This window comes from Mytilus galloprovincialis, chromosome 7, assembly GCF_965363235.1.
Source record: "Mytilus galloprovincialis chromosome 7, xbMytGall1.hap1.1, whole genome shotgun sequence".
Taxonomy (NCBI): domain Eukaryota; kingdom Metazoa; phylum Mollusca; class Bivalvia; order Mytilida; family Mytilidae; genus Mytilus; species Mytilus galloprovincialis.
Window position 1 is genome coordinate 8,174,746 of NC_134844.1, and position 13,726 is coordinate 8,188,471.

The 13,726-nt window shown below is 33.0% G+C and overlaps 1 protein-coding gene across 1 annotated transcript; it reads right to left on the reverse strand.

The window, feature by feature from the left end:
• Positions 1 to 1,265: 1,265 nt before the first annotated feature.
• On the reverse strand, positions 1,266 to 5,801 carry LOC143082244 (uncharacterized). The gene is made up of 3 exons (XM_076257838.1): positions 5,472 to 5,801; positions 4,382 to 4,501; positions 1,266 to 2,705 (listed from the first exon to the last, which is right to left on the reverse strand). Exons 1-3 carry the CDS (start codon positions 5,764 to 5,766, stop codon positions 1,483 to 1,485), a joined length of 1,638 nt encoding a protein of 545 aa, XP_076113953.1. The 5' UTR covers positions 5,767 to 5,801; the 3' UTR covers positions 1,266 to 1,482.
• Positions 5,802 to 13,726: the final 7,925 nt, after the last annotated feature.

Sequence of the window (13,726 nt, forward strand, 5' to 3'; positions counted from 1 at the left end):
AGACTAGGCTCCGTGTTGAAGACCTATGGTATTTTAATTTGATAAATTTTTATAATATTATATATAATTTTATATATAGACGCGCAAAAAGACCCATCAGTGACGCTGGAATGAAACAAATGTGACTTGGATGGAGAATTGTCGCATTGGCACTCATACCACATCTTCCTATATCTACTAAGAACAAATACGCTGACAAATATCTACCATGTACAATTAAAACCTCAAAAAGAATTTCAACTGAACATAAGGATGAGCGACGACAACGAGTCGTTAATAATCTGCACCAACGAAAACTTATAGGCAGTTTCATGTGTAACAAGGTTTACTATAACATAAAAACAAAGGAGTTTAAAGTAGAAGGCTTAGTTTAGTATTACCGGAGTCAGAAGAACATACGGTACTCCTAGTCTGGCTTAACGTGCCATTCTAGTATAAAGCATATCACATACACATGTTATTGTCCCGAATATGTAATGAATTTGACACTGTTTCAAAACGTTAGTTTTATGGTTCACAGTATCTATTCATGTTTTATCTAGCAAACTAACACATAGTCATTGAACTACTTTCTATTGAATAATAAACAACTTGTGGGTGTTTAAAGAAATAAATGGAAATCGTTGTTTATATCGTTTCTGAATTTTACTGAATTTTGTATTTTATTTGACTTTTCAATTGTTTTGATTCAACTGCCAAGTATGAAATTTCAAGGGCAAAAGCCCGTCTAGCGTGGCAAACTAGGAATTGTTGATGGAAAATGAACTGTTGAATGTTAAAACCTATAGGGGAAAGCTACTAAAAACACAATAATTCAAAAGAATGAATTAAATTCAAACTTAATGAAAATATGGACTAATATGCTCTGACGTCCTACAACAATAGGTCTTGACAAGGACGTCGCATGAAAACAAATTGTAAATGCGTAGAGACAGATGTAGTTCCTTACATTTTATACTTTAAATCCACTAAAATGCCCATTTTCAATGTGATAAATAAAAACTAATAACAAAAATAATTAAAAAATTAAAAAATATTGAACGAGTGACCTTTAAAGAGTGACCGAACAACACAGTTAATGCTTGCGTTACGCTCAGTCGTTAATTGATGTGTTGTTTGGTCACTCGTTTAATATTTCTCTATTTTTGAATTCTTCGATTAGAATTCTATGATTAAAATCTCAATAAAATTATGTCAAGTTGAACCCAAGTTATCATTCGGAAACCAAAAAATCCACATGCCATTATCAATAAATAACAAAGGCATTTTCATTGAAGTTGACCTTTTTAATAGTCCTTGACATTGTTTTAAAATTTCAAAAGATTTTGACAAGCTGTATTTCAATAATCATCGGGAAACGAAAATGTGACAAATAGAGGGAAAGACATGTCTATTAAATATGTAACTTCTCCTCTTTCGTGAAGGGGTTAAAAAATTACACTTTTGTTTACTGCAATTTTAATGCAGAGTTTACACACACAGTTATATTTTCTTTTTAAATGCTATTCCAGCCGGATATCCATAAGCATCGTACTTTGTGTTTTCTCCGTAAATCCAAAGACCAAATCGTGCGCCACCTGTATGAATTATGTTATGTTTCCCGGGAGAAATAGGTAAACTGAATGTACTATAACTATCAGTCCCGTTAGAAATACTATAAACACCATCTATTGTAGTCAGATGACCATCGAGTGTAAATTCACTCAGAGCACTCGACTTCACACACACTGTAATATGATTTTTCAAATCAACGATAGCAGGTACAGCAAAATTATAACTCGACATGTACTGGTTAACACCATGAATTGTCATCATGAAAACAGTACCTGTACCGTTTGGAAGTTCATGGGGTATAATCATCACGAGAAAATCACGATTACCATGGATATACGATATTTTGTGGTGAGTAAAATCAATAAACTGTCGTTCATCTACGTGCTTTGTGAGAGTTGTTTTGCCATTATTAAGACTCAATGTCGTTTCATTTGGGCAATACACACGAACAGTACTAGAAGGACGAGTTAAAATTTTAGGTATTACGTAAAAGTGATCCATTTGACTTAATGGGAGGACCATTTCTAAAAGTTCATTATTTCCGCCAGTTTTTGTGACTTTATTGGTCACACTGCTTGTCAACACACTTATTGGTTTTGTAGCGTGTATGGTTGTTCCCGATAAGTCTGACGAATGGGAAAGTTTAAACGAATGAAACCTATTCAGCACTAAAGAAATCACATCATTATTGTTGTAATTTACATTATTATACCTCAACGGTCCATTCTCCATTTGTAAGTTTATTGTCACTGTAGTACTGTCTTCGGTTGTAGTAATCGTTAAAGCACTATCAGCACCACGGTATACTTTAAAGGACGGAAGAAGATAATTGGTCGACAAATATTTTGTCGGAATTGCCATATATGCTTCTGTGTAACCACCGTTAGTATGATGTTGTATCCCATAAAGAGAAATCGGAACAGAGGATTGCACTTCCATGCCAACCTTTTCAATGCCTTTGTTCATGACAATGTTGTCAATAGGAAGATCGACTGAATACTGAGTGTTGGTAAATCTTGTTGTTTTATTACGATTATCAAAAAAAGTGTACTGAGATAACAATCCATCCTTTTTCGAAGCTAATAATAGTTTAGTTTCTTTAATGTGACCCTTTTCTGTAAACACGATTGTAAAGTGGACACCTTTGGAATCTGGAAAAGATATTTAAAACAAATGATTTTCACAGAAATTTACGAAACAAAAAAGCTAAATTCAATAAATATGTTGGATAACAAATATCTATATATATATTAGTATAAGAAGTCTAGTATATAAAATGTCGTCACTAGCTTTTCTACAAACGGATTTCAGTGTTTAATTTGTATGATGGAAATATTAATGAAAAATATCGTAGTTAGTGACGCATTTTTTCTACAGGCTGATCATGCTTATATAGAATATTTGTGTTCCAAAATATTTATTTTATATTGATTTTTTTATTTTAAAATATTGAATTCGACATTGGATTTTCAGTGAACCGGTGAGATTAACCATACAGTTGGTTAACAAAGTTTACAACCAAAGAAACACTCAATAACTATACGTTCCAAAAAAGATAAGAAAACCTAGAACAAACTAACACGAGTTAAAAAAGCCGCTACAAATAAAACTTTAGTATGAGAGCAACATGACACCCTAAAATATCCAAGTGTTTTCGGTTCATCCAAAAGTGTTTCCTTCTCAAGAATACGCAATTTTAATGTTGCGTATATAGGATAAAGGACAATGTACGATTTTGGAGCTAAAATAAATATATTTTAAACAAGTTCGGATTTTTAGAAACAAAATTTGAAAGTATGTGATATGATACAACAATGTTGTAATGGTTACAAATATACTTTTTATGTGTTTGACATTCATAAAATGATAGTATTTTTTTTAATTGCAGAAATTATGTAAACTGTTAACTATAACCTTCAATTATGTATATATTAATATTTTTACTGCTCTTGCATGTATACATATACAAAACATAGTCAGGTATATGAATAATTTGAAACTTAAATTTCCCCATCAAAGAGTCAATGAAGGATACTTAATATAGCATTCGAGCGAATAAGGCTTCATTTGAAGCTAATTTGCATGTCTACTTTTAAACCCAAATATAACCGACTGGCGTTAATTGTCATACATGAAACAAAAAAATAAAACGGATATAAAGCCATGATTTACCTGTACACCCTTATTAGTAGGTAAACATGATTCAGATAAACTCATCATAGATACCAAGACTAAATTTTGAAATTACGCCCGTCTGCGTTTCGTCTACAAAAGAATCATCAGTGACGCTCGAATCCAAAAACGTTAAAAAAACCAAACAAAATACAAAGTGGAAGAGCAATGCATTGAGCATTAGACCCACGATTTTGATGGCAGTGAACTGAAAACCTGTTTGGGAACAATTTTACAGTTCAATACTTTTATTAATTTATGTTATTCAATCTGATTCTCTGAATGATGCGAGATTTTCCGCTAGTTATCTAAAAAAAAATAGAATATGTGGTTAACAATTTAACTCACCATAAACAGGAAATCTGTATTTATTTATTAAAAATATCTTCTTGGTAGAAACAATATTTTTTCAAGGCTTACATATAATTTATATATTTTCTCGTTATTAGTGCGGGCTACCGTTGAGAATTTTATACAGAGTGTACAGAAGAGAAAAGAAAGAAGTCAACAAGGATATTGTGTTACATAATATGTACATTGTAACACGGAAGGATAATGCGCAATGGTTAACCCTTCATTCCAAATGTGAAAGCAGATACATTAAAATACTACGTTAAGTATATCTTGTAAATGAATATACTATAATAAAACTTACTTCCCATGCATTCCATTCCATTCCACTGTTCTGTACTGATGCATTGACAATTCCGGTTTTCACAGGTTAACGTCTCTTTACATTCTCGTGTGGATGAGCAGGATTCATTGAGCCTTTTATCTATAATTTCAAATCAACTTATGTAAAAACAACGGAAATATTGCTCTATTGAAAATTTTGTTTGGGCCACAATTAATATGATAGGTCAGAAGTCATTGTTCCGAGCCTAATAAAGATGCTAGCAAAGTGCTATTATAAATATTGTTCCCTTGTTTCCAATTGTGATTTCTTAAGTTTAGTTTAACAGTTGAACTAATATATTTGCGTTCATTTAAAAAAATCTTATTTGAACGTCAAAAGACGTCACAGTGCCAGAACAAAGGATTTTTAACTACACGGATTTGAGCTGCAACATATCTTTTGTTTTGGAAATAAATATAAATAATCAGCCGTATATTCAAAAAAACTAGACGTAATTAAAGAGAATGTTTTTACTATTAAAAGATGATAGCATACAGAATAAGCCTACTTTGTCGAATCATTAAGGTCATTCGACATATTACTGGATGTCAAAGGAGGCTGAGGAAAGAACAAAAAATAACTTCTGCTTATTCGCAGATTTGAAATTGTTTGGATAGGTTTATGTAATTAGTGGTGGTAGCCCTGTATAAGTTTTAGGTGATCTGATTAAAATCGTCTGTCGTAAATTGTTAGATTTTCAATTTCAATTTAAAATATACATATCTATAGATATAAGAAGAAAGTGGTATGAGTGCCAATGAGACAACTCTCCATCCAAGTCACAATTTATAAAAGTAAACTATTATAGGTCAAAGTACGGTCTACAACACGGAGCCATGACTCACACCGAAAATTAAGCTATAAAAGGTCCCAACAATTACTAGTGTAAATCATTCAAACGGGAAAACCAACGGTCTATAATCTATATAAAAAAAACGAGAAACGAGAAACACATACGAACCACCTCAACAAACGACAACTATTGAACATAAATTCATGACTCACGACAAGCGCAAACAATTGCAGCGGGTTTTAAAATGTTAAATGTTTTATATGTTTTATAACTTACCTTTCTGCATGGATACACTATCTTCCTTCGTGGTGCTAGTTCTGTTGACTATTATTTCTTCGACAACATCTTTCATTAAAGTGCGTATTTCAGTATTGATCTCCTGTTTTATATATGCTTTAAGATACTTATTAATCTGTGAAACGTCAATATCGGCCTTCAACGATGCTTTCATATTATCCACCAGCGGCATAGATATAACTTTGGAACATAGTTCTCCTTCGCATGGCAAACTACTGGGTAAACACACAATTGTCAATTTAAAAGTCATAAATATAAAAATCAAGAGTTTCATGATGGATGGCGATGATCTGATCAATATGGACAAACGCAATGCAAAAGGTTTTTATAGTTACAGATAAAAGTACTTCATATCCTGTTTACACGAAACCACTTGCTTTAAGTAGCGTTACGGAGAATCATTAACAGATGGCTTCCTCAGCAAAAAGATATTTTCAAGTACGTACTTTATGCAGTACAATTTCTATTGTCATTATTTACATTATAAAGACTTCCATTTTATATATAGTATACGCATTTGTTTATGTCGTTATCCATGTTATAAAAACATATGCGATCTGATTCTCACTGGAATACCACATACCTAATTAATTCGTCAAAACAAAATTTAAGAATTACCACCGATTGGTTGGTGAAGGGATGATCTATTTTTGGATTTACATTGCTAAAAAAAAGGGCGAAATATACCAGAGGGAAAATCAAACTCGATAAACTGACAACGACATGGATGAAAAAGACAAACAAGTGTACACAATTGACAACAAAAAAAAAACAACCTAAAGAATTATTAACACGAACCCCAACAAAAACTGGGGCTGATCTAATATACCACTATTTAAACTTTCGTCTAGTGATTTCTTTGGGATATATTTGTTTTATAAATTGACACCAATCTTGAATATACAAAGTATTGTGAACAAAAGATATAAATACAAAATAAATAGCTTCTAATGACTTCCACTGCAACAGATATAAAACAGAGGACAAATCGCATCCACGTTTGGTGATAAAATCGGTAGTTAATTACATTCTTGTTCTAATCAAATCATCTTTGTAATAAATTCTGTTTCCTCATTTTTTGCAGAATCTATTCTATATGTTTTGCATATATAGGTGTGCCTGTTATTTTTCTTTATTTTTCCTGGATCTTTTTCTAAGTGGACAATTTTGTGAATGTAACATTTCATTTTAAATTTCATCATCTGTTATTTGAGCTTTGCATGTGTAGACATTAGTTATCAAAGGTACCAGGATTATAATTTCATACGTCGGACGCGCGTTCTTCTACATTAGACTCATCAGTGACGCTCAAATCAAAATAGTTATAAGTAAAGGTATATATTTTGGAAGCTTTAGTTAGTATCTTTCACGTTGAGATCAATCTCACTTATCTTTGGATTTCTTTTATGCTTACTTATTTTAATGATTTCGATAGTGTTTTAATGGAGATATCAAAGACATATTAACTTTCAATAAAAAAGACAACCGCGGATTCAAAATAAAACGGGATTTGGGACCGATTTTCATTTCTCAAAATTGTGCGTTGGTTACAGTGTGTTATATTAAGTTGTATAAGTATTTACACATGCCTATGGCTCAAACATTTATATGATTAATTCGTATAACAGACGGCAGATTCTAATGACAGGAGTTTTCCTATTTTGTCGCATCTTATCTGTTATTTAGGAACATATGTGTTATAATTATTCATCTATAATTTTTGCTCATTAACTTTTTCATACCGATAAAAGTGTTCTTATTTTGAGATATGATATTGCTTTTAAATATTCTAATTTATTATTTGGCTATGTTTGAAAAAAAGCTTTGCATAAGCCAACTGTTGTTGTAGCCTCATTTTCTTATTAATTAGATACAAATATGATGAATAGTAATTTCTAATTGATACGGATGTCTCTTTATCATTTTTGTCCCACTAAATCTTTGATTTCAAGGAGGGGCGAAAGATACCAAAGGGACAGTCAAACTCATTGATCGAAAATAAATTGACAACGCCATGGCTAAAAACAGAAAGAGACAAACAGACAAATAATAGTACACAAGACACAACATAGAACACTTAAGACTAAGCAACACGAACCCAACTAAACACTGGGGTGCTATCAGGTGCTCGAGCTCCGGAAGGATAACCAGACCCTGCTCCACATGTTGCATCCGTCTGGTTGCTTATGTTTATGTTATGATTTCAAGTTACCATTTCACACAGGTAACGCTATGAAACGTTAAAGGCTATATCCAGGTTTTGTCACATGTCGAGGTCTTCTGATATATGAAATAGCAGAAAGATGGAGTATCATGGCCATTGGAATGGGTAAACGTACTGGTAGTTCATTTTAGTATCAGAGACACGTATTTTTGATATGTTGATCCATCCGCGATATCACCCTGAACGTAGCAGTCTATGATTATTTGGTGGGTAAAGTTATAGGTACAGATTATTTCATGTTAACTGTCTTTAAAGTAATCTAAATTTTCAAAAGTTGCTTTACATAACATGTATACATACTGCATATATGTGATGTTTCCCTATGGAAAACAAAGACACTGTCAAAGTCCAACGTCTGAACACCAACCTAGTCTTATTGCGTCAACAGTATCTGTGGAAGGTCCAAACATGACCGCTTATCAACAGCCAATCAGCATTCCGTTTTTGTAAGCAATTTTACAGAGCCACACTTGAATTGTATTGATTTAGTACATCACGTTTTGATGTATTGAAGGAGTAGTAGATAAGTTGTGAAGCCAAGTGATCCTGTATCTAATACCCCAGTCCCACTAGGCCACGATCGCACTACGATCTGTAAAAAAATGACAATTTTGATGATCGTAGTACGATCGTGTAGATCGCAGTAAGGTCGTATCACGGTCGTGGTGAGGTCTTCAAGATTGTGATGAGCGTGGTCAACCCTGAACATGTTCAAAACAATCGTGGTGCGGTCGTGGCGAAATCAGGTCGTAATAGAACAGTAGTGAGAGCGCACTAAGATCGTAGTAAGATCGCGAAGGTCGCTGTACCATCGCAGCGACAGCGTAATTCTATTCGGAAAAACTGCGCTACGATCTCACAGCGACGTTATTACGACCTCACTACGACCATCACGTTCTCACCGCGACCCAACTACGCTCCCACTACGACTATACCACGCTGTTCGCGTCCATAGTACGATTCTAGCACGCCCTTGCCGTCCTCATCACGCTCCTCTTACGACCTGACTACGTTCATACTACGACCATCATTCTCATTGTCATTTTCACATAAAATATATTAAATCTCTCAAGGTTTTGTTTGTTTGTATGTAATTAGAACTTCTTTTTCATTTTCTCTAATAGCTCAACCATGATTCTCTTTTTTTATATAGATTATACTGTTGGTTTTCCCATTTGAATGATTTTACATTAGTAAGTTTTGGTGCCCTTTGTAGCTTGCTGTTCGGTATTGAAGCCCGTACCTGAGCCTATAATGGTTTACTTTTATAGATATCGTTTCTTGGATGGAGAGTTGTCTCATTGGCACTCATACCACACCTTCCTATATCTATTGACACATCTGTGTCATCTCTGCTATCGTTCACTGAAATATCGTCATTTGAGCTTTATGGACTAGCAACAGTTTGTAATTTAGGTTGGATTGTTCGGTCCGACATGATCATCTCTGCTTGATGAGGCCTTGAAGTCATAAAACTTTCAAGTCAGTTTTTTGTACTCAAAAATCAACCAATCAAAACACTGGATTTCATGTTTCGAGCATGATTTTTGTGCTCCTAGCACTGAGCAATGTTTTTATCACTTAAACCAAGGATTCGTTACTATCAGAGCTCCCTCTGGCTCTACATCAACCCCTACCTCCACGCCCACGTGTTCTAGTAGATTTAGGTGGAATGACTGTATTGTTTCCGAGAAATCTACGTATTAATCAGAAATAGAAGGAATGGAACTGTATTGATATTGACGTGATTGCTGAGAACGTAGTAAGATCGCGGTATGAACGTAGTATAATCGTGGTAAGAACTTGCTATAATCGCAGTAGAAGCGTGGTTAGATCGTGTTGCAATCGGATAACTCGTGGAATGGTCGTAGTGAGAACGTGATGAGCGTAGAAAGATCTTGACAAGCGTAGTGAGGTCGCAGAATAAGCGCGGTGAGAACGTGGTATAATCGTAGTGGGATCGTTGTAGAAGCGTAATTAGAACGTAGCAGGATCGTGAAAGCAACGAAAATTTACATTTTCATGCCGCTTATACCGCGACCTCACCACGATCTAAATTTATTGGTGCGATCGTGGTCTAGTGGAACTGGGGCTTTAGGTTTAATCCGATGAATGTGTTTATAGTAATGTCCATAACCATCAATTGATTTACACCAGGGTGTGAGTGGCAATACTTTAAATCATAAGTAGAAAAGTATATAGCATAAAAGTGTTATTGTACAACCAAAGCGTTTTGTTTTTACAAGTTTCTATTATTTCTTGGAAATTATTGATAATCAAATTTTAAACTAGTTCTCCATGGGCTTTCTAAGTATTATGAAAGGATGGTTATACATAGTAAGATCTATTACTATAGAATGCCGATTCAGATGTAGAGTGATATGTTACCTTTTTGTAGTTTGAGTGGTATCTTAATGACTAGATGATGACGTAGTCATATTGAACCTTGTGAAGAATGAAAAACAAGATTTGTCTAATTTCTATTTATAATCATGCATTAATAATGCAGTAATGGATTACAGATAATTGTCGGATACAGAGATTTGTATAACGGGGAAGGGAGTCACTGACTGCCTAAGATAGAACCCATGGCAGTCATGTCTCAGTGATTACTTTATAATCGACAAAATTGTCTTCCCTCCCCAATAAACCCGCCTTTACACATGCATAGATATCAAGAGTTGAGAATTGTTTAGAACTAGAATGTCATAGATATAGCAATCTCAGCTGAAATATACAGCTGGTTTTATGATTTGATGAAACGAAAATACTAACACACATAGAGCGTAAATAATGTCAACTTATATAAATAAAAGTCTTTCTTGACGGTAAAAGACTTCCCCTTTTGAAGTTACTTATGTTACTTTGGAGTGCGGTATTTTGATATACCTTTTCATAGATACGAAGAAGAGTATAAATTACATAGAACATAGCATGAAAACACAAACCATGCAGATCAGATATTTAAGCAGCATATATTTCAATGCATAGATACAGCACAGGCATATTGAAATACATGCAAATCACTTCTAAACTACACGTCTAACATGCAAAATATGAACCACAATTAAAATTGAAGCACAACTAAAATTATTTTAATCAGAGGGGTTTGACGCCTTCGTGTTACATCTAGAAACTGACAATGAGGGTTGGTTGATAAAATACAAAACTTTACGATAAATGAGAGGATTTTAGCTACCCAATTGGAAACATGTAGCACCATTCATGCAGCGAATGTGTATTGAATCGAGTCTCCTAGTTAGTACGATATTACCGAGCCAAAATTTCATTGGTAGACAGTTGATGCTTTAAACAAAGCTATTAAATCAGGAGTTCCAAGTGGAAATTTTGCAATCATCCCTTTGAAAATCCAACGGACACCATCGTTAAACGTGTTCGGTAGAACATGCTTACTCTTCCAGGCATTTTTCGACTTTATGTTATGCATCTCCAAATCAAGGAAAACATGACAGATAAAAACATTTAGAAAACCGATGCAACAGATTCAGATTATTGATCAATAAAAACAAATAGAAAAAAAGAGGCTATAAGATGAATATTTAATTATTGACACGTTAGAAACTTTATAGTTTCTACAAAATAAAATGAAAATACATCTTTTTGAACATTTTCTCTTTGGAATTTTTCTTAAATTTGATCTATTTCAAATCAGATGTTATTAGCCTGCTATCTTGATAAGATAAATCAAGATAAAATAAAATATTCTTACCGTATATTGTCAATAAAACCCCTCTTATTTGTTCAATAATTTTACTCAATTATCAAACTTTATGCAATATTGCCAATATTTGAAATTTACTTACGTGATCCTAAAACAAATGCAAAACTAACATTTGTTTTAGACTCGCCTCATGAAACTGTGTCTGTTGTGACCTCAAACAATGATGGCTATGTTCATATTACTATCGAAATCAAAACAGTTACTAGTAGTTTTTATTGTAATTTTTATATGTGTTTGTTTTGGTCTGCTTTGTTATTTGCCATGGCGTTGTCAGTTTATTTTTCGAGGTATAAGTTTAAATTTCCTTCGGTATATTGCACCTCTCTTTCATGTGTAGTAAATTTACTATTCATTCATATTAAGTTCCCTCGTGTTTTTTTTATGGCCACCAATTGTGTTTATTCTAAAACCGACATTGAGAGACCTACAAAGTGTAAGTTTAAGTGAAACAACGTTTATTTTCATTTTAAATATATCAAGTCAGGTCATAATAGCATTTACAGTAATCCTGTAAAATGACAACTAACCATTCGTTCTTCATATTAATAGTTATCAAAGGTACCAGGGTTATAATTTAATACACCAGACGCGCGTTTCGTCTTCATACGACTCATCAGTGACGCTCAGATCAAAATAGTTATAAAGCCAAACAAATACAAAGTTGAAGAGCATTGTATTAACCTTCACAGCTAAAAATTAAACACATTGTCATTTTATTACTTTTACGAGACTACTAAAGACACTTATATACATGTATAAGTATAACCCTTGATGACATGTCACACTCATTTGAACAAATTTTTCACAATTAATATATACTTTAATTCCCAGAATTTGTATCTAAGTGCATACATTTCAAACATCTGCACTCAAACGCATGACTGACATAATTAAACCCTAAATCAATACTTTACTATTACCAACATATACAGCTTAACTTTGATAAGACATGTAAGATAGGAGTATGTTTATAAAGTCAAAATATTTAAGGTTGAATAAATACTCATAAAAAAGACTAGTTTGAAATTTCTTTGTGGTTGTTTGAGATTGTTTCTCCTGATAACATCATTTTACCAGAATAAAATTTATAAAGAGAGAAACATAAAAGGAGGTCAATATAATTCAAAATAATTCAGACCCTTTGGCGATACTATTGCAGAAAGTGTAATAAACAGTTAAGTAGTTTGATTTTTTTTTTATAAGAATTAAATTTTTTTTAATTAACGGTACCAATTTTCTTGCACCAGATGCGCATTTCTACAATACATGTCTCTTCAGTGATGCTCGTGGCCAAAATATTTGAAATCCAAAGCTTATATAAAAGGTGAAGAGCTATAATCCAAAAGGTCCAAAAAGTATAGCCAAATCCGTGAAAGGAATCAGAGCTTTGCATGAGGGAGATACATTCCTTAATTTATAATAATTTCTATCATTTTGTAACAGTAAATTTTAATAACACAAAAAATCCGTATTTTCATGCCAGTACCGAAGTACTGGCTACTTATATGCACTATTAACCATTGGACAATCTTTTACCCCGTTTAGAATCAATTAACTGATGTATGTAAATGCACATGAATATGCACGACAAATTTAAAAATCATTTTATGTTTATTAATTTCAACATGTTCAAATGAGCTTGAATTTCCAGATACACTGAGGTTTACAAAATCCCAAAGTTCCATTTATAAATATACGTACTTCGCGAAATTTAATATCATAAGGTATTAATAGCTGTGCCTACTTTGTATAATGAGGCTGTAAATACTCGAGATTTTCATTGCGTCCTGTGTAGAGTGTCATATTCAAGAGATGTTCGTAGATGATTTAGAACATTAACCTTGACATAAATCTAACAAATATTTTTGGCATCTCTTATATCAACTTGATTGAATTATTGCAAAAAAACATTACCTATTCATTTAAGGAAATTGTGTCACTACAATGAATTTGTGGGACCAGGCAGTACCAGGGTTTTTCGCCATCTTGGATATAAAATATAACCAGACAACAATTGGTACAGGCTTTTAATGCAAAGAAAGTGTTGATGGATAAATATGAACCATTTGTAAGAATTCTATTTTAAATGAGGAAATCTATGTGATTGAACCTTTTTATATAACCACTGTTGTTTTTCCCCAAATGATAATATTCTGTTGATGATTCCAATGTTAAAAATAAAGTAATTAAATTTACTACTTTGTATTATAGCAAGACGAACAGTTGTGTGCCCACGCGTCTTCAAATTACATAATCATCATATCACAT